Below are 18,366 nucleotides of genomic sequence, written 5' to 3'. Positions count from 1 at the left end.
CTGGCCGTGAAGCATCTTGCTGAAGACGTCTGGAAAATGCCTCTGTCTACTCAGCCACAGCAGTACCTGAACACAACTGCATGTGTCTCTTCTTTGAAGGAATTAAGCACAGCTCACTTGAAAACACCAACAACAATAAATCAAACCCCCACTTGGCCATGGGAAGTGATGACATATATTTCCTGTGATACCCTTGTGATTAGAAAATGTGCTCAGGAAGTGGAGAGAAAATTCAGTTCCTTCAGTGACTGGAGAGCTTTAATCTCCTTCCATCTCACTGGGACAGTACCCAGCTATCCTGGGCAGAGTGCGCAGTCTCCCCGAGTTGTGTCCATGCAGAGACATGAGACTGCTTGGGCTAGAGAGAGCACAGGAGGAGCATGGCTCCAGTTTGGTTGTTGAAGTGTTTGCGAGGAAAGAATGGGGCTGGCCCCTGTTTGAGATGCTGCAGGAAGTGGAACTGAGATGCCGACTTCTTCAGCTGAGTGTTCAGCATGTGGACATGCTCTGTCTTGTCAACCAAGAAGAGTCTTGGTTCCTTCACACAACATGATGCTGTTTCAGCAAGTGAGTTGGAGGTCATGCCTTGGGTTTGGGGCACTGGGGAAAGGAGGAACATCCTCAGGACGAGGAGGGAACTAATGTAGGCTTTCCTGCTTGGCCCTTGAACTCCCAGGCATGTGCATGCTTGTGAGCGGCTATTTTATGGCAAGCACAGCTGAGGGCTCTTTGGGGGACCCCACAGGGTCCCTGCCAGGCTGAAGCCTGGGGGAGAGTTTGGTTCCTACACCCTGACCACATACCTGGGGCATAGCTCTTTACGTGTCCTGGAAATATTATGGTCCAAGTGCCTTGCTACTGGGAGCATCTCCAGTGTATAAGGTGGCAGCTGTCTCTTTAGTATCACAGTTTTAGATACAACTGGAATTTAGGTAACTATTTTGTTTAGTTTTAACCATATTCAGCTGGGTGAAGGTTTGATCTAGATAGTCCAGGCTCTGCTGCTGCCCTTCAAGGGGTGAGCAAGACAAAGTCTGGAAGGATTTTAAGGTGCTGAGAGCCTGTCTCCCCGTTCACAAACCATGTGTTTCCTTTCATCAGCATGAAGTGGGTGCAAAACTTGGTCGCTTGGAAAGTCCCTCCCTGGCGTGCAAGTGGTTTTCTAGACAGGCAAACAAGGAGAATCATGGTGTCAGTCTTCAGGGCTTTAAGATTAAGCTGCTCCAAATAATTTGTCACTGATGCTTCAGACTGAAGAATTGAAGTCTTTAAAGGGTTGTCTAGGACCAAACTTTTGTTTACAAAACATGTCTAAGCTCAAGTCTGTTGATGTTCAGGAAATGCAATAGGGTACCTTTTCCTCAGCTTTTCACACCTGGAAGTTTGAATGCCCTCCGTGATCAGCCACGAAAAAATCCCTATTTCTATCCTGTTAAAGTTTCAGTGTTATCAGGGAATAGCTACTGCTGGTAATCCAAGCCATGTAAAGTGTTGCTATGGATATGGGTACTATAGGACTATAATAAATAATGCAATAAATGAACTTTACCCTGGCACTTGTATGTTATGGACTGTCACTGATCATAGGTTACTTAGGGCTGCTCAAGGAGTTGAGAAGGGTGACAGAAGTTTTGTGGGCTCAGCCTGATCTTGTGACATGCTTTTTCACTTTCTGTTGCATTCAGAAGACACTTAGAAGGAAGAGCTTTTGCAAGAGCAGCCTGTTGAGCTTCCTGGAACACCTGTGTCCGAGTGTACTTCCTTCAAAACAAATACAAACTGTTCTCTGATAAGCAAGTTTTCCCCTAAAACTGTAAAGGCAAGCTGGAAATTTCTACTTGGAGTGTTGCCTCTTCTAAGAACTGGTAAAGGAATTCCCTTGCCTTGGCAAGGAGTTTGACACAGAGAGACAGGTCAAGATATCTCAGGGCCTGGTGCTGTTTCATCTGAGTCTCAGTTTTGTTTCACACTAGTATTTTTCTGCTCTTTCCTTCCTACCCCGCATACACCAGGTACATCCGGTGCTGCTGTGCCCCGTCTTTGAGTTTGGAATGGCATTGCAGAGAAGTTCAATCATTTCCAGAGAGCAGGAGGTGAAGGCTGCAGCAATTTTCAGAGGTTATAGCCAGGTGGGAAGTGATCAGAGGTAGGAGCTGTGTCTACTGCTGTACTGGAGCAATCCGAAAGTGCTTAACAATAACAACTGCGTTGACTCTGGGAGGTTAAATACGCCCAGGACTATTTGCTGGCACCGAGGCCAGCTGGCGGAGGGTGACACATGCCATAACATGAAACTTATCTTCCAAGCAGGGCAGCTGCGTAGCAGGAATTGAAACACAAATCAGGAGCCGTTCCTGAGCTGACTCCCAAACCATGCCTGGGAGTTGTTTGTACAAGCGTGAGTTGGCTAATACTGTGCTGGGAACTATGTTAACAATTTAGCAGAATAGATGAGCGCTTTCCAGTTCAGGGAAACATTTCTTGGCACTGTTTTATTTACTGTTGTAGATTTAGATCAAGTGTTAGACAAATCTTGAGCGGGAAGAAGGATTTAAAAATATGCTGGGAGTTTTGCTGATAGGCTGCAGTGTGACCTGAGCCCAGCTGGATGTGTCCGTGCTCCTGGCAAGCAGCAGCTGAGTTTACCCCAGTGTCTCTAGCAGCAAACACAGTGCCCCCACCCACAAGCAGGTGGTTTAAGAGAGGCAGACTGAGTTCAAAGAAAGAAACTGGGTATTTTATTCAGCATCTGCCCTTTCAGCACAGCATCTTCTTTCTTCACCGATCTTGGCCGATCTTGATCATAGGGATGTGCATACTTCTTGCAATAGGCGGTCTGCCCACCCTCCGGGCATTAAAGGGAGGGCGTTAAAGCTCTTGCCAGATTGCACCGGTCAGGTGAGTAAGCAAGTGTGATAATATCACGCTGCTTTTCAATGTTCAGGCCAACCCAACTCAAGAAACCCTTAAAACTTGCTGATCAGGAACGACATCGGTAATGCAGGCTTAGGAAACAAGAACAGAGCTGTCGGGAAGAGGAACAGCATACCGAAAGGGGAAAGATGGGAGAGGACTGGGGGGGGGGGAGATTTGGGGGTCCTGGGACAGATTATGCCCCTGGGCTTGTTTTTATTTCTTTTCAGCATCTTCAGCCACCACCTGTAGCTCTGAAGCTGCTGCTGGATGGTGGGGAGAGAAGTTAGTGCCAGAAAAGTGCCTGGTTGCTCCTGTTCCTGCTGTCCCCTTTTGTTGTCCTGTAGCCAACTGAGAAGCTGAGCTGAGAGCTGATGTGCTTCCCAAAGGATGCTTTTCTGGGCTGGTCACTGGGAATGGATCTAGGTCCCTTTTTCCGTAACAGTACTAAAAGGAAAAGTGCTTTAAGTAACTTAAGATCCTATTTCAACCTATTCTTTGTTCAGCAGTTGCACAAGGTAGCACCAACCCTTCTAACTCGTCTCATTTTCATTAGGTGTTCAACGGCTCTGAAAGCAAAAGCTGTCTGGCAGTCAGCCTGCTTATTTTTTAGTGTTCATGTAAAATCTCTCACTGTGACATTCAATGCCACTGCAAAAGTTGTGTTAAACCGTATTTTTTACAGCATCTGCATGTGTGCATATGTCTAGTGGGTACCGAGCGATACAGCAGCTTGGCTAGAACATCCCAGCCAGAAGGATGAAGCTCTGCCTTCAACCCCAGCCCTTGCTGGGAGAAGTTATCTAGCCCTGGTTTGTCTGGGAAAGAACCAGGCAGATCTGGAGCCAACATCAGCTTTCCCTGCTGCAATATCTATTCCCTGGATGAGTGCATTGGGAAAGGGGGAGAACTGTAATTTAGCTTTAAATCTGCTGCAGGCATCACATTTAAGCAACAGTGCTTCAATGAACTGCAAGGTTTTAAAAGAAGTTGTCATCAAAACCAGAAACAAGGAGGATGTCGACATGTTTTACTACTGAGTTTAACAATTACTTCCTCCCTATCCAAAGCTGTTGATCGGCTGTTTCCCTCTACTACAAAGCACAGCCCTGTGGCCTTCACAGTTTGCTTACAGAACAAATAAATAACCTGTTGGAAAAGAATATTTCTGTTTCTTTAAAGAGCTAAACTGGGCTCTAAAGCGGTACTGATGAAGCAGATAGCTGCTACAGAGGAAGCCGCTAAAATCCACCACAACTGTTCCTGCTGGTACTTAACAATGAACATATCTTGATAGAAAATAAAGTGAAACAGTTGTTAATAATAGAAACCTCAGAAACTTAATCGATAGGATGTTACTTATTTGCAAAACCTAGGTTTGTTTTAATTAGAAATAGCGCTATTTCCTACTCATATATATTTTTTTTTTCTCTAACAATTACTCTACAACCTCTGTTGTCCTGCAGCCAGCTCCCTGACTTCCCTCCCTCGCTGTGTGAGGTCCAGATGGGGCCAAAGACTCTGCGCAGGGTCGGGCACTGTGAGTCGCAGTTTGTCCCTGTTGCTAGCAAGATTGGAAAAGAAATCACAGCCTGCTCTAGCTCTGTGCAAAAGAGTTTTCCAGTGCAATGATGCCCTGAGGAAAAAAGAAAGGGTAGAAACTGGTGTTCAGTGCTGCCCACGCATCTCGTAAGTCACAGATGGGTAGGAACCGGTGAACGGATCCAGCAGAGTCCGGCGTGCTCTGTCCTTGGACGGGGCACGGATCGAGTCTGCGCAGTGTGGTGCTGCTGCTGGGAAACTGCTCGGTCCCAGCCCTGCTCCTGTGTTCTCAGGCTGGACTTCAGGAGTCTCTCCGGTGCTTCTTCTGTTCGTGGTACTCTGTTATTTTCTGCTGGAAATACGCTGTGGATGAGAAAAGGTCAGTTAGTGAAATGCAAGCGTTTGGGCTGGGGAGGATACAGGGCTGCACCACCACCAGCTGCACCCAGGTGAGGACCCAGGCAAAATTGGGGTTGTTGCAATTCCACCCATCCCTCTGACCCACCCAAAATGGGCTTTATTATGCTGGGTTAGGGTAAGTTTCTAACCCACACGTTCTCTCCTGTTCAGTTTTTGTGCTTCCCCTCCAACCGACAAAGAAGAGAGAAAGTGTGAGACCCTGGGAATGCGAATAGCCAAAAAAATGACCTAAACTGGGAATATAACGGGAAAGCTGGGATTGTGCCATCCCTCTCTCCCAACCCAAGGCAGACCCAGGTCCATGCCTGCCCTATAAAGGGCAGAGAAAGCAGCAACGAGGTAGTGCCGGTCCCCGAGTCCCCTGGGCAGGCTGGAGATGGGCTGGAGAGGGACCCACCACAAGCACCATCTGCCACTCACTGCCACACGGTGCCATCTGAGGGGACGTTTGCTTTGCTCCGACACAGCAGTCACTGATAGAGCGCGATGCCTGCGCCCTCCTGCACTCTCTCCAAGTGCAGCAAGACCTTGGGGGTGGCAAGTCCCAGGCCAGGATGTCTCTGGCCACTGGTACGTGTTTTGGGTGGCTTCTTCAACCTCCATCTCCCCTGTTTGTCCTCGTCCTAGGCTGGGAGGAGGCTGAACTCTGCCCAGTGCCTCATAAATCCTCAAGAAGAGAAAAGGACCAACCCAGCCGCCACGGGTCTGCGCCAGAGCTGGTGGCAGAGACGAGTCTGGGCTCACAGGCAGCGCAGCCAGGAGCCAGCTCCCAGCTGCTGCCTGCATCCAAGCCAAATATTTGTGCTGCTGCTGGCATGTTTGCCTAAACACTGAGCTCTCACTAAGCCTGCCCCATCCCCAGTTAAGCGATGAGCTCTAAAATGAGCCCTGGGATTTTTTTTTTTGATTGCTTGACAGGAGTAGAAAAATGCAGCTGCTGTGAGCAAATGGGTGCTACTTGCGGCACTGAGCATCCTCAGCCTCGAGCTGCATCCCTCTCTGGGCACGGGGCATCTCTTTCCCTTAACCAAACAGCCCAGGGCTTTGCAGAGCTCACCTGACCGGAGAGGGAAGGAGAGATGGGGACGTTTACCTTCCTGTGGGATCCTGCTCTTTTCTGCTTCCTCAATAAATAGGGAAAACATGTTCGTCTTCACAAACTTCTTCACAAACTTGCGGTTGTTCTTGGAGGTGATGGCTTTGTAGAAAGCTCGCTCCTGGAAAGTGCCTGAGCCGTTTTTACTCCACTTGATGTGTGAGGCGTAGTGGCCAACAATTCGGACGAAGAATTGCACAAAGGCTTCGGAGACGAGCGTGTTCACCTGCTCAGATGCTGGAAGAGGACAAGGAGCACGAGAGGTGGGGATGGGACCTCTGGACACAGAAAGGACGGTCCTATTTTAACCTGGCTGGTTCATCTCTGTCTGCATCCTTAGAAATTAGACTTAAAACCTCCGTGCACCAGTAAGCCAAGATCGGAGGATCTTGGGTCAAGGGAGGGGATTCTGCCCCTCTGCTTCGCTCTGGTGAGACCCCCCTGCAGTGCTGTGTCCAGCTCTGGGGTCCCCAGGACAAGAAGGACATGGAGCTGTTGGAGTGAGTCCAGAGGAGGCCACGGAGATGATCGGAGGGCTGGAGCACCTCTGCTATGGGGACAGGCTGAGAGAGTTGGGGTTGTTCAGCCTGGAGAAGAGAAGGCTCCAGGGAGACCTTAGAGCCCCTTCCAGTCCCTGCAGGGGCTCCAGGAAAGCTGGAGAGGGGCTGGTGCCAAGGGCAGGGAGTGACAGGCCAAGGGGAATGGCCTGAAGCTGAAGGAGGGGAGATGGAGATGGGATGTGAGGCAGAAATCCTTCCCGGTGAGGGTGCTGAGGCCCTGGCACAGGTTGCCCAGAGAAGCTGTGGCTGCCCCTGGCTCCCTGGCAGTGTTCAAGACCAGGTTGGATGGGGCTTTGGGCAACGTGGGCTAGTGGAGGGTGTCCCTGCCCATGGCAGGGGTGGGACTGGATGGGCTGTGAGGTCCCTTCCGACCCAAACCAGTCTGGGGTTCTGTGATAATTTTGCTGAGGGAGCACTGGCTGTGTTTGCTTTCCAGTGTGGCAGCATCTTTGCAGGCCAAATTTTGGCAAGACCTGATTTTTTCAGCAGAATCAATTGTTCCTGCTCTCATGTTTCACAGGGCAGCAGAAAGGCCAAGGGATTTGTCTCCTGTGGCTGCATTTTATTGCAAATTGGGGCAGAAACATCCCAGGCCAGGTCTCTTTAGGAAAACCATTTCACTGAGGACTCTGGCCATCTGTGGAAGGCAGCTTGCATCCATTTTACTGTATATAAAGAGACATCCTTACTCTGTATGTTGTTGTTGTTGTTGTGCCTGTTCAGAGACGTCAGCATCTCATTCTGCAGCTTGATGGGCAAGATCTCCTCCTCGTCGCCGACCTGGAAGGCAACGGGGCTGTGAAGCACCTGGCACCGGTGGGAACCCATCTCAGATGGTCACAGGCAGCAGTTAGTGCAGCCCACCAGCGGGGCTTCCTGCAGAGCTCATTAATTAATTATCATTGTGGGGTGCTGCAGTGATGCTGGGAGTGGGATGCCCAACACATGGACCCTGCCACTCCGGCTCATGACAAGAGAGGTGCAGTGGATGGAGACTTCCCTTCATGGGACATTATCCTTGCATGGGCGACACCAAGATGTCTCTGCCCCCAAAACGTGAAAGCAGCCAGGTAGCTGGGACCAGGGGTGGAAAGGGGCCCTTCCCAGGGCGACCCAGGCCAGGTGAGCCCAACCCCACGCCCTGCACGGGGGGACCTACCGCTCGGAGGATCTTCCCTTCGCAGAGGTCAACTATCAGAGCCTGAAAGAGAGCAGAGGGCGACCAAGTTTAGCCCTACCAAGGCAGCCACGTTCCTCCCACCCGTTCTGGGATCAGACTGGTGTGTCTGTAGCCCATGAGGGTGGCAGGAGAGGGACCGTGTTTGATGCAGGCTTGGTGGCTTGTCCCCACACAGCTTTTCTCTGCTTCTGCATGGCTGGGATGATGCCAATGGTTGGCCCAGCCAACAGCAGCTCCCTGCACCCCCCAGGGTCAGGGCTACACGTCCTGGGGTGGCCGGCAGCACCCAGGGGGACGTGGAGGTGTTGCCCCAGGTACTAACAGGAGGGGACAGGGAAGAAGCCCCAATCTCCAGCCTCCCTGGATGGGAAAAGGGTACAACCAGAGCCTTCAGCTCCAGAGCCAACCCAAACCTAGGGTCACAGGCTAACTGATGCCTCCATCCAGATGCTTTCCCCTGCCCAGATGAAATACCTCCTCCATTGGCTGGTCCAGGACCTGCTCCAGGTGCCGCATCTGGATGCCGACCATGAAGGGCGTGGGGCAGCAGACGGTGTCGAGCAGGCACTCGGGGACCACGGGGATGTAGGTGTGAGCCCAGGTGAAGGGGTAGAGGAGAGCAGCCACTGCGTGGATGCACTGTGACAGGACACTGCAGGACAAGGAGCCACCACGGTGGCATTGCATGAGGAAAGGGAACTTCACTGCTCAGAGGGAACACCCCACCCCCAGCTCAGCTGCATCCTGTGCTTCTTCAAGGATTTTTTTTGTTTCATTTTATTTTTAAATAAACAGATGAGGACTCACCTCAGCTCCTCCGCCAGGAAAATGAGCCGTCGCTCCAACACGGCGGAGGCAAAGATGTGCAGGATGAGGTGGGGGCTGAGCCGCTGGAGCAGAGCCTGAAACTCCACGTGCTCCAGGTGGGCATCCACGGGCCGCGTGAGCTCGATGAGCTGCCAAGGGAGAGTCACCAAACCCTGGCTTAGGAGGCGCAACAGTCCCCCACGCCACCCTGACCCCCCGAGAAGGTGATTTGGGAGCAATTAATGACCCAGAGTTTGCAGCATCTGCATCATGTCCTCCTGCAAGGGACAAACCTCATCTTGTTCTGCCTGGGGAGTTGAGCTGTACAGCGCTGAGGATGCAGGGGAAGCCATCGGTGATGTGCGCTGTGGGGTTTATTTATTGGGGCACTGGATTTTTAACCAAAATGCCTCTTTTCTCCAGTGCTCACAAGTCCCTGGTAGGAGACAGGCAGGGACTGCCCCCATCTCAGCATCTGACAGCTTGTCTGAGAGCAGCAGCTTCCAGGAAAGGGAGGAGGGATGAGGGTAGGACTTTGCTATAAAAATCACAAAAGCTTCCTCAAAAGCCTCTCTGGCAGGACCAGCTCATCTATTCCTAGCTAGGATGGCCCAAAAGTGAATTATCTAATGGATATTTGCAGGTGGTCTGTCTATTCTGCTGGCTTTGCCCCAGACAACAGGCTCCCAAACCTGGTCGATACATCTGCCCTGCTGGGGACAGCCCCGAGACGGTGTCCACTGAAGGGTTAACAGGACTGTGCAGCTCATGACACAGTCCCAGCCCCTCTCCCCAGCTTTGCGGGGGGGGGGGGGGGGGGGGAATCCCCCTCCTCCCTGTGCCAGACTGCCTTTCCAGCAAAGCAGCATCTTCCCAGCCAGCAGCATAGGGCTTGGCTGGGCTTCACAGCCCCTTTCCAGCACAAATCCTGCACAATCCCCAGCTCCCAGCCTGCGCAGCACCCAGAATTTGTTTTTCACCCCTTTCCCTGTTTTCTCACTGATCTCTCTGACTTGCTCCAGCCCCTGCCCGGAGCCCCAAAGCGCAACTCTTTCGAAGAACGTCCTCGTACATCCTCCCTCCCCGTCCCAGCCGCACTCCCTGCAGCCTGGCCCACGGCCCATGGCCAGAGCATTGAGCAACCTGGAAAACCCTTGCACAAGCCTTCCTGGATGAAGAAATCTCTTGCAATTTGATAGCCAGCTGCTAAATTGCACTACAGAGGAGAGATCTTGCTCTCAAGACCCACTCTGGCAGGACATATCCCTGGGATGCTCAGCACTAAGGTTATTTTGCCTGGTGCCAAGGCAGATCCTCCCCCTTTTTCCACCCCAGCTTTGCCACAAGAGAAAGAAAAAGCAAAAGAAAAGGCTCTGCCTGTGCGAGCCTGGGCCGTGCGTGGGTGAGATGAGCCCCGTGGGCACCGTGCCCGCATCAGATCTCCTTTCCACAGGTAAGGGCCGGGCTTGCCGCACGCCTGTGCCATGCCGCTGCCTGCTCGTGATGCTAAACCAGGGCGGGTGCCGACGCTGAGAGCTGAGTGCTGCGGAGGGGAAGCTGCAGCCTGCGACACCCCACAATGGCCCCAGCACCACTGCGCACCCCAACAGCCCCACGTGCTGCACCTGGAGGTGCGAACGCCGGCTGACGAGCGGGGTGCAGCCAGCCCCGCTCCACGGCCCCCGGTGTGATGCACCGTTCTGACATAAAGGCTGTGCAAGCACCGATGTGTTAAACAGTGTCCGGGGAGGTTTTGTGCTGGCAGCTCCAGCGCGAGGCTGATGGAGCTGCAAAGATGCTGCTTGCAAGGATGGGGCAGCATCACCTGTAGATGGGCTCCATCCTCATCCTCACTGCTTGCTGCTCTCCTCCTCGACAAAGAGGGAGGTGGCACCCATATTCCCAGGGCACGAGGCCCCCGGCAGCCCGACCCACCACCCACTGCTCCAGCGAGCACCCATGTGTGCTGCAGGTGTGGAGGATGCGCCCAGCGATATCCCAGGCTCCCCATGTCGGAGCAGTCCAGGAGGTGCCACTGAGCCCCCGAGACCCCCACCAACCTCCGTGCCCGACTCAGGGATGAAGCTTTTAATGGTGACAGTTTTCCCTGGAGCTGGGAAGGGTGATTCCCGAAGGCCCTGCATGAAGGGGTAAATCACAGCCATAGAGATCTGGCGCCTCTTCTCCACCTCATCCAGGATCTGGGAGACAAAAAAGTGAGGTGTGAAACCCTGGAAGGCAACGCAGTTGCTGCCTGGGCCACCACCGTGCCAGACGGAGCCACATCCCTACCTTGGAGAAGAGCCCGAAGCAGCCCAGGCAGCTGATGATGCAGAAGACCTCAGGGAGGCGGACACCGCGGCCGGATGGCTGGAATAGGGTGGGAAAAGGGTTAGAGCATCTCACCACCTCCGTGCTCTCCCCAGAGACCCCCCCCCTCACCCCACTTGCTCCCCCCAGGATACCCAATCACTCGCTGGGGGATTCTCAGAGCTGGGGCTCAGGCCAAGGGTGCAGCTGATGCTGTAAAAGCCGGGGGTTCCAGCAGAAGGCAATTCATATGCCAAAGCTGTTAATAATTTTGGTGCAAAGCCCTTTGGCATATTCCCAAACTTTCCTCCCCTCCAGACACGCATCCTCCGAGACGTCCTCCCCCACCATCCCTGGGGCTCATCCTGCCTCCTGCTGAACCAGGGACCGGCAGGATGAGCACCCAGGCGTTTTTTTTCCCTTTCCAACTGGACTATCCTGGGTCCGTTTGCTCTCTGTGCTTTCAGCCCTCCTGACACCCAGTTCAAACAGCCAGAGCTCAGCCCTGGCTGCAGCAGTGGGCAGGTTTGCCAGGGAATGGAAGGGTGGTGGGATCCAGCACATCACCAAGCCGTGCCATTTGGCTTTACGTCCCTATCTAAGCAGGCTGTGTGTAAGTCAGCAGCCAAGGAAGATCTCCATCGCACCTTGCAGCCCCCGAGCTGGCCAAATCCATGAGTTGAGAAAAGCAGCCACTGTTCAGAAGCAATTTTTGGGGACGGGGCTGAGGGCACCCGGCTCCTTGGCACCTGGATGGGCACAGGCGTATCCCCATCTTGATCCCAAGTGGGATTTGCAGCCGTCCTGACCGCTGCAGCCAAGGGAAAGGAGCTGGGGAAGCTGTGGGAGATAGGTGGGGAGGCAGCGACCACCAGTATGGGGAACAGCACCTCCCAACCGTCCCATCTCCTGGTTGCATTTCAGGCCAGCCCTGGGCTACAGCAAAGGCTGCTTTCCTCCATCCAGCATCCAACTGATGCCCCAGCAGAAAAAAAGCTCAAAAAAAAAAAAAAAAAATCCCTTTGAGCACCCCCTTGCTGCTTGGCATCAGCTTTGTCAAGGCAAGTGGCTTTCTAAGGCATGTCCCCGAGAGCTGTACTTTGGGCATGGCAGAAGGCACTGTGTCCCACCATGGGGATGGGGTGGCACGGCCACCACTGACCCAGCGATGGCCGTACGGGCGATGGGATGCTCACCAGCAGCCGCCTGCAGTAGCCGATCTTCCTGCTGCCATCCACGTTGGTCAGGACGAAAGAAAAGGTTTCGCTGCAAGGAGAGACAACACATGGGGACGGATGGCTTTTCCAGCCCACAGCCCTCAGGGGTGAGAAACCACAGACGAGACCCCGTGGTGGGGCACTTACCTGGTGAACTCAGTGACAGGGGCCCAGTTGTTGCCATCAGGGAAGCAGAAGAGGGGGATGGCTTGCAAGAGACGTTCCTCCTCCTCCTTCTGGCCCTTCAGCAGGTTCTCACGCTGGAACGAAGCGATGCCAAGAGTCAGGGTGATGGAGGGTGCCCAGAGCCCCAGGGGATGGGGTGCGATGGGGTGTGTCCCAAAGCAACCCCCTGCTTAGATCGACGCAGAGGGTGCCTGCACATTCCTGGACAAGCATCTCCCAAAAATCCGATTTTTGACTCTTCTACCCCATGGATAGAGGGGCAAAGCAGAGGCACGCAGGGACCTCTCTGCAAACATGGGGTCTTCTCCTGTGCCACCTCCCCAAGGTGTGATTTTGCTGCCATGGTCACCCCTTTTGGGATGGAAGACCAGGGAGCACCCCTGGGATTTTTCTCCTGCGGTTTGGGTTTGCAACTCCAGGGCATGGGGGTATTTTTCTGTTCTCCTTCCCCGGCTCTAGTGATGGGGAAGGAGCAACATCCCCTTTTCATCTAAATTCAGAAAACTCATCTTTCTGGAAACACGGGACTAAATACCTTTGGGAACTGGTAGGTTATCTTGGGTTCATAACGTCCATCTGACATCTTCTTCAGTGACACCACCACCAGGTACTCGAAGAAAAACTGTCCAGCAGAATAGAGGATGGAGGTCCGCTCTCTTGGTTTCCCCTGCGGCACCCGTGAGGGGTTGTTTTCTGCAGCAGAGGCCTCCTCTTTTCCTTCTGTAGCCAAAAATAAAGCCCAAAAACCAGAGCAGAGTGAAATGAAAGGCCAGGAGGTGTCCTGATGGCTGGAGAGGAGATGCAGAGCTACACATGAACCGGCCAAAGTGGCTGGAGGGAACCAGGACCTGGTGCGCAGCGTGTTTTGGTCCCTGACAGTGAACAGCTGGGGACACGCAGGCACAGGACATGGAAAGGAAAGAGAAATGGCTTTTATGAGTCTTTTGGAAAAATCAAAATGCCATCAGACACCCCCAGCGCTCCTTTGCCCCATCCCAGCGAGGACAGATGGACACCCAGAGCAAAGCTGGCATGTGGGATGGCGGAGAGCAGACAGTCTCTGCAGAAAGCATCTGCGGGAAGGAGTGCGAATGCTTTTATAGCAGTTAATTTTATTCCCTTAGGGAAAAAAACAGCAAACAAACAGCACAGATCTTGTTCGAGCACCTCCAACGGCTCCACCAAGATGAATCCCAACCTCTCCCAGCCAGATATCCTCAGTCCTGGGAACTGCTGTTTGCAAATGAGATACTCAAGGGTTTTCCCTAAACCACAGCTCCCAAAGCAAAGCAATTCCCTGAGATTACATTCCATTTCTTGTTCGGCTGGTTGGGGAGCACAGCCGCAGAGCATCAGCTGTCACAACCCGAAAAACTAGAAATAAGAGTGAAAAGTGCCCAAACCGACATCTCCAAGGGCCCTGGGATGATTGTGGCAGGGCAGCGAGATCCGAGGGATGGGAAGAAGAGGAGTTAAATGCCATCAGGAAGCTGCAGCCAGGCCATGCCACAGCTCTTCCCTCTCCCAGCAGCCACTTGCAACTCTCTAAATCCCAGGTTCCTGGCACCAAAACTGGCCCAGGCTTGGTCTCAGCTCTGATTACAGTGGGCAGCTGGAACAAAAATGCTTGAGCTGCTCCTAGGAATAACAGACAGGAAAATAAACACATGGCTGGATGAAACAACTGACTCTTGCAATTTGTCTCTGCATCCCAGAGTTTAACCTGGGCTTTTTTGGTTCTGCCGCAGCTCAGCAGGGTAAGGCATGACCATGGCTGGCTGCTCCCATCATCCTTCTCCCCTGTGCATGACATCCTCCTCTGAAAGCAGTGCTGGTGGATACCCCATCCCGTGTATCCCCTCTGGCTCTGTAGCCGCCTCCTTTAGTCTGGAAACACCTTTCCAGCCTTTGCTCTAGGTCATTGGGAGCCAAGAGGAGCAAAAAGCTCATCTGAAGAGGTGACACTCGCAGTCCCATCATGGGATGTCCTTTCCCAGGGACAAGAAACATCTTTCCCAGATTGGGACAGGGAGATGCATGAAGCCACCCCCCACGTGCACCCTGAGGCCACTCCACCTCCACTTGCAAAGCCCTTCCTCTTGGCAAGGTGAAATTCTTCTGGAAGAGGTCCCTTCACTGCAGGGGGAAGCCCAGGAGCATCTCGAGGATGAGACCCAGCTGCAGACACCTCTGGTTTGTTCTCGATGGGGATCACTCAGATGACAGCCCAGCAAAGTGCTCCGGGACAGGGAATAAAGGTCGACAAGATGTGCTTTGCTTCTCCTGCTCCTCCTTGGGATGCTCCAGCAATGGCTTCAGTCCAATCTCGCCTACAGGGCTGGGGCAGGTTGTGGCTGGGGGGACCGCAAGGAATCGGGCTGTGCAGCGGGGAGGGCTGCTGGCATCCCCCAGCCTTGCTCGACACCGGTGTCAGTTGTTTTCCCATCGCAGATTGCCAGGGTAAGGTGAAAGTCTGGTTAAATCCTGCCTATCCAGTCCCATCCTGTATTTCAGAGAATACAAGATGTGCTCTCAAGCAAGGGCGGGATTTGCATCATGTCCATGGCGTTTTCAAACAGCCAAGTAAAACCCACCGCTCCGGGGAGGCTGGTCATGCGGGGCTGTGGGTCTGCCTCTCATAGATGGACCCACGCGCCTGTCTAAAGCGTGACTTGGCACAGCAAGCCCTGCCAAAAGTGTGGCATCACCTGGCAGCGCTCCCCTGTGCTGGATCTGGTTGCAAAGCTCTCTCTGGCAGAGCCTAAATCCCTCCAAGACCATAATACCCCATCCCTGGGCTGGAAGATGGGGCCAGGCACCATCATGCAGTATTGCATGGGTTTAATGTGGCATCAGAGGTCCCAGCACTCCCCCAAACTGGCAGGATTTGCAGTCCCTTGCATGTCCTGGGGGACACAAGCCACTGTCACAGGAGCTTTGGCCAACAACTCTCCTGTAGCCCAAGTGGGGAAGACTTGGGGACCAGCCCACAGCCCCCCCAGCAGTGGGAGGGGAACAAGCCAGGTGGCTGTGGGGGCTCACACAGCTTCCGGATGGCAACCGGCTGCCGGTGCTGTGGATTTTCACCCCTCCCTTCCCTGGGCACAGAGAGGGCAAAGGCTGCTGCAGTGCACCCTTGCCCATGCGGAAATGGCACCGGCGCCGCCAGCACTAGCAGAAAAAGACATTTTGCTGCACAACCAGCTTCCCTGACCAGGCTGTGTTTTCTTATCTGCCGAGGGCTGTGCTCTGACCCACGTCGTCATGTGGCACAACCAGTTTCTTTACTCCCGGAAAAGTCCCAGGCTGCAGCATGCCGAACTTTACTGGCCCCTGTGACGGTTTGCAGGGGAGCTCTGTTTCCTACGCCATGCAGCCACCCACCTGCCCCAGCAGAGAGGAAATGGCTTTTGCTTTATCAAACCTCTTCTGCTGAGCTTGGAAAAATATATATCATACCCTGAGCAAGAGCCAGCCAGCACAAAACAGACCTGAGGGGGCGGCTTGCGGTAAGCCCCCCCCCCAAATCCACAGGTTGTCCCAACCTGCTGTGCTGTGGTTTGAGATATGGCCGTCGAGAAAACCGCGACAATCCATCCTGTATCTCAGAAAAGCTCACAGTTCCCAAAGGACCGATTTCTGCACCATTCTCTAAAGGCTCTGCAACACTGACCCACCTCGGGGGGCACCGTGCCCCCCACGGATGTCCGCTCCATGCCCTGCAACACTGCGCTTGGTGGGCAGACTGCTGGGAAAGCTTTGGGGGATGTGGTCATAGGGAGCCTGGGGGGCTGCCCCTGGGATGGGGCACCCCCCAGGGGATTGGGAACCCCCACCCGGGGATGGGGGAGACTCATTTGGGACTAGAAAGGCTCCCAGGGGGTGGGGTGCAGCTCCCGGGATGGGCTGAACCCCCAGGCATGGGGTGTGCTCCTGGGAGATGGGGTGCACTGCCGGGGGCTGGGGTAAGCCCCTGAGGATGGAGCAAGCCCCGGGAGATGGGGTAAGCCCCGGGGGCAGACGGCCCGAGCTGGGCTCCGCTGGGGAGCGCGTACGGGCAGGGCTGGAGGGGACCGAGCCGGTGCCGGTGCCGGTCCCCATACCGGCGGTCCCACCCGGCGTGGCCGCGCTGCGCTGCGCTGCCCGGGAAAGTCCCCGCTGCGCCGGCTGCCGTCGGCTCCCGCAGCCGCGGTCCGGGGGCCGGCACCGATACCCGCACCGATACCCGCACCCATACCCGCACCGGCACCGATACCCGCACCCATACCCGCACCCATACCCGCACCGGCACCGGCACCGCCACCAGCACCGGCACCTCCCGCAGCCCGACGCGGGGCTGTGCTTCCCGGCGTCCCCTCCCGACCCTCACCTCTGCGGCGGGAGCGCCGCAGGCTCCGTCGGAAGAAGTTGCCGATGGAGGCCATGGTAGCCCCGGCGCGGAGCGGCCCCGGTGCGGCCCCGGAGCGGCCCCGGTGCGGAGCGGCGCGGCCCGGCGAGGAGCTTCGGCTTCCGCCCGCCGCGCTTTCGCTTTCCCGGGGGAGGGGAGGGACGAGACGGGGCGGAGAGGAGCGGAAAGGAGGAGCGGGGGGGGGGGCGGCGGGCCGCACCTGGCACCGGCCGGGGCACGGGGAGCCCGTCCCGGGAGCGGGGGCACCTGGGCACGGGGGGTCCCGGGAGCGCCGGGCACGGGGAGCCGGGAGAACTGGGCATGGGGGTCCCGGGAGCATCGGGAAAGGGGGGTGGGACCGGGAGCACCTGATTGCAGAGTTGCCGGGAACACCGGGCACGGGGATATTGGGAGCGCCGGGCACCGAGAGCACCCGGGCATGGCGGTCCCGGGGGCACCGGGAATGGGGGAGCCGGGAGCACCCCTGGGTACGAGGATACCAGGAGGAGCTGGGCATGAGGGAGCAGAAGGAACCGGGCATGGGGACAGCGGGAGCACTGGGCACGGGGGAGCAAGGAGCACCAAGCACGGGGCTCCCGGGAGGGACCTGGATAGGGGGGTTCCAGGAGCACCGGGCGTGGGGGGGGAGCTGAGCACCCCCGCACACGGGGCTGGGCATCCCGGCGGGGAGCCAGGCACAGCCCGGGCAGGGGCACAGGGCACCCCTTGGCACAGGGTGGGAAACGGGACAGGGACCCCCGGGACAAGGGTGGCTTTGCCCTACATTGCAGGGGACAAAGTGCTCTGCCCCAAATCTCCAGCATCCCTATCCCTGCCTGAGCCCTGCTCTGGCCTCCCTGCCTCCCTTTTCTCCCCAGAAACCTGCTTGTCCCGGGGACGGTGCCCAGTGCAGCTGCTGCAGGCCAGGGATGACACTTAACCATCCCCTCCAGGGGACAGAGGTTTTGGGGTCTCCCGCTCTGCACTGTGATGGGGAGTCAGCCGAGCCGCCCTGACGATGCCACCGTGCTTTCATTTCCATGGCCATCGGCTGCAAGCTTGTCTTGACTCTGCTTGGGAACGCCGGCCGGGTTGTGCTTTCCCTCGGGCTGGCGTTTCTCCATTGGGCAGAGATTTATTCCCCCTCTCAGAGTGACTCAGAGGCGCCTTGGCCAACTCTTGGGCTCGAGGCTGGTTGCCATCGGTCTTCGTTACAGGAAGGGAGAGGAGTTCGTTAGCACTGTGATACTACTGCTCCATCCCGGGCATGCAGCCGGGATGCCTGTGGAGCTGCTCGCCTTTGTGGGGTGATTTTACCACTCCAGACCCACCAACAAGGAAAGTCTCTTTAAAACCAGCGATATCTTTAAAAAAAAAAAAAAACCAAAACCCTTTTTCCCTTACTTAGCCTGTCCACACCCCTAATATTTCCTCTGCCATTTTTATGCAGTGCTTATGCACTAATTAAACACACAGAAGGGGCTTTGGGCACAGCTATGGGTTACAGGGCTTTTAAGGTGTGGTGTGATGAGCTGTGCACTGTTCTCAGCCCTAACGCTGGAGAGTGGCTGTTTGCAGATGTAGACCAGATTTCCTACACCAAATCTCCTCCTTTCATATTTTGCAACACCTCCCATCCCCTTCCCGGAGCGTGGGCTGGCGTTTGAGGGTGAGTTTGCAGCTGAGAGAAATGGCCTTTGCCTGCTTGCAGTGGTGGCAGATGCTTTTGAAACGCGTCCCCACAGGGC

At 55.1% G+C, this 18,366-nt stretch overlaps 1 protein-coding gene across 1 annotated transcript; it reads right to left on the bottom strand.

The window, feature by feature from the left end:
* Positions 1–3,903: 3,903 nt before the first annotated feature.
* On the bottom strand, positions 3,904–16,777 carry DENND2D (DENN domain containing 2D). The gene is made up of 12 exons (XM_054803862.1): positions 16,601–16,777; positions 12,767–12,951; positions 12,193–12,305; positions 12,025–12,094; positions 10,811–10,888; positions 10,579–10,719; positions 8,519–8,667; positions 8,186–8,363; positions 7,691–7,732; positions 7,221–7,311; positions 5,969–6,208; positions 3,904–4,818 (listed from the first exon to the last, which is right to left on the bottom strand). The coding sequence occupies exons 1-12, from the start codon at positions 16,653–16,655 to the stop codon at positions 4,757–4,759; spliced, it is 1,404 nt and encodes a 467-aa protein (XP_054659837.1). The 5' UTR covers positions 16,656–16,777; the 3' UTR covers positions 3,904–4,756.
* Positions 16,778–18,366: the final 1,589 nt, after the last annotated feature.

Source organism: Grus americana, chromosome 25 (genome assembly GCF_028858705.1).
Source record: "Grus americana isolate bGruAme1 chromosome 25, bGruAme1.mat, whole genome shotgun sequence".
NCBI lineage: Eukaryota > Metazoa > Chordata > Aves > Gruiformes > Gruidae > Grus > Grus americana.
Note: the sequence above shows the minus strand (reverse complement) of the source record. Positions and strands in the feature narration are given on the sequence as shown.

Bases quoted from the DNA above. Each gene is read 5' to 3' on its own strand.
- DENND2D (XM_054803862.1), bottom strand. From the start codon at position 16,655: ATGGCCTCCATCGGCAACTTCTTCCGACGGAGCCTGCGGCGCTCCCGC. The intron at 12,306-12,766 runs GTATTTAGTCCC...GCTTCGTTCCAG, and splicing joins TAACCTACCAGTTCCCAAAG to CGTGAGAACCTGCTGAAGGG. The intron at 7,733-8,185 runs GTATTTCATCTG...GCTCTCTTTCAG, and splicing joins TGGACCAGCCAATGGAGGAG to GCTCTGATAGTTGACCTCTG.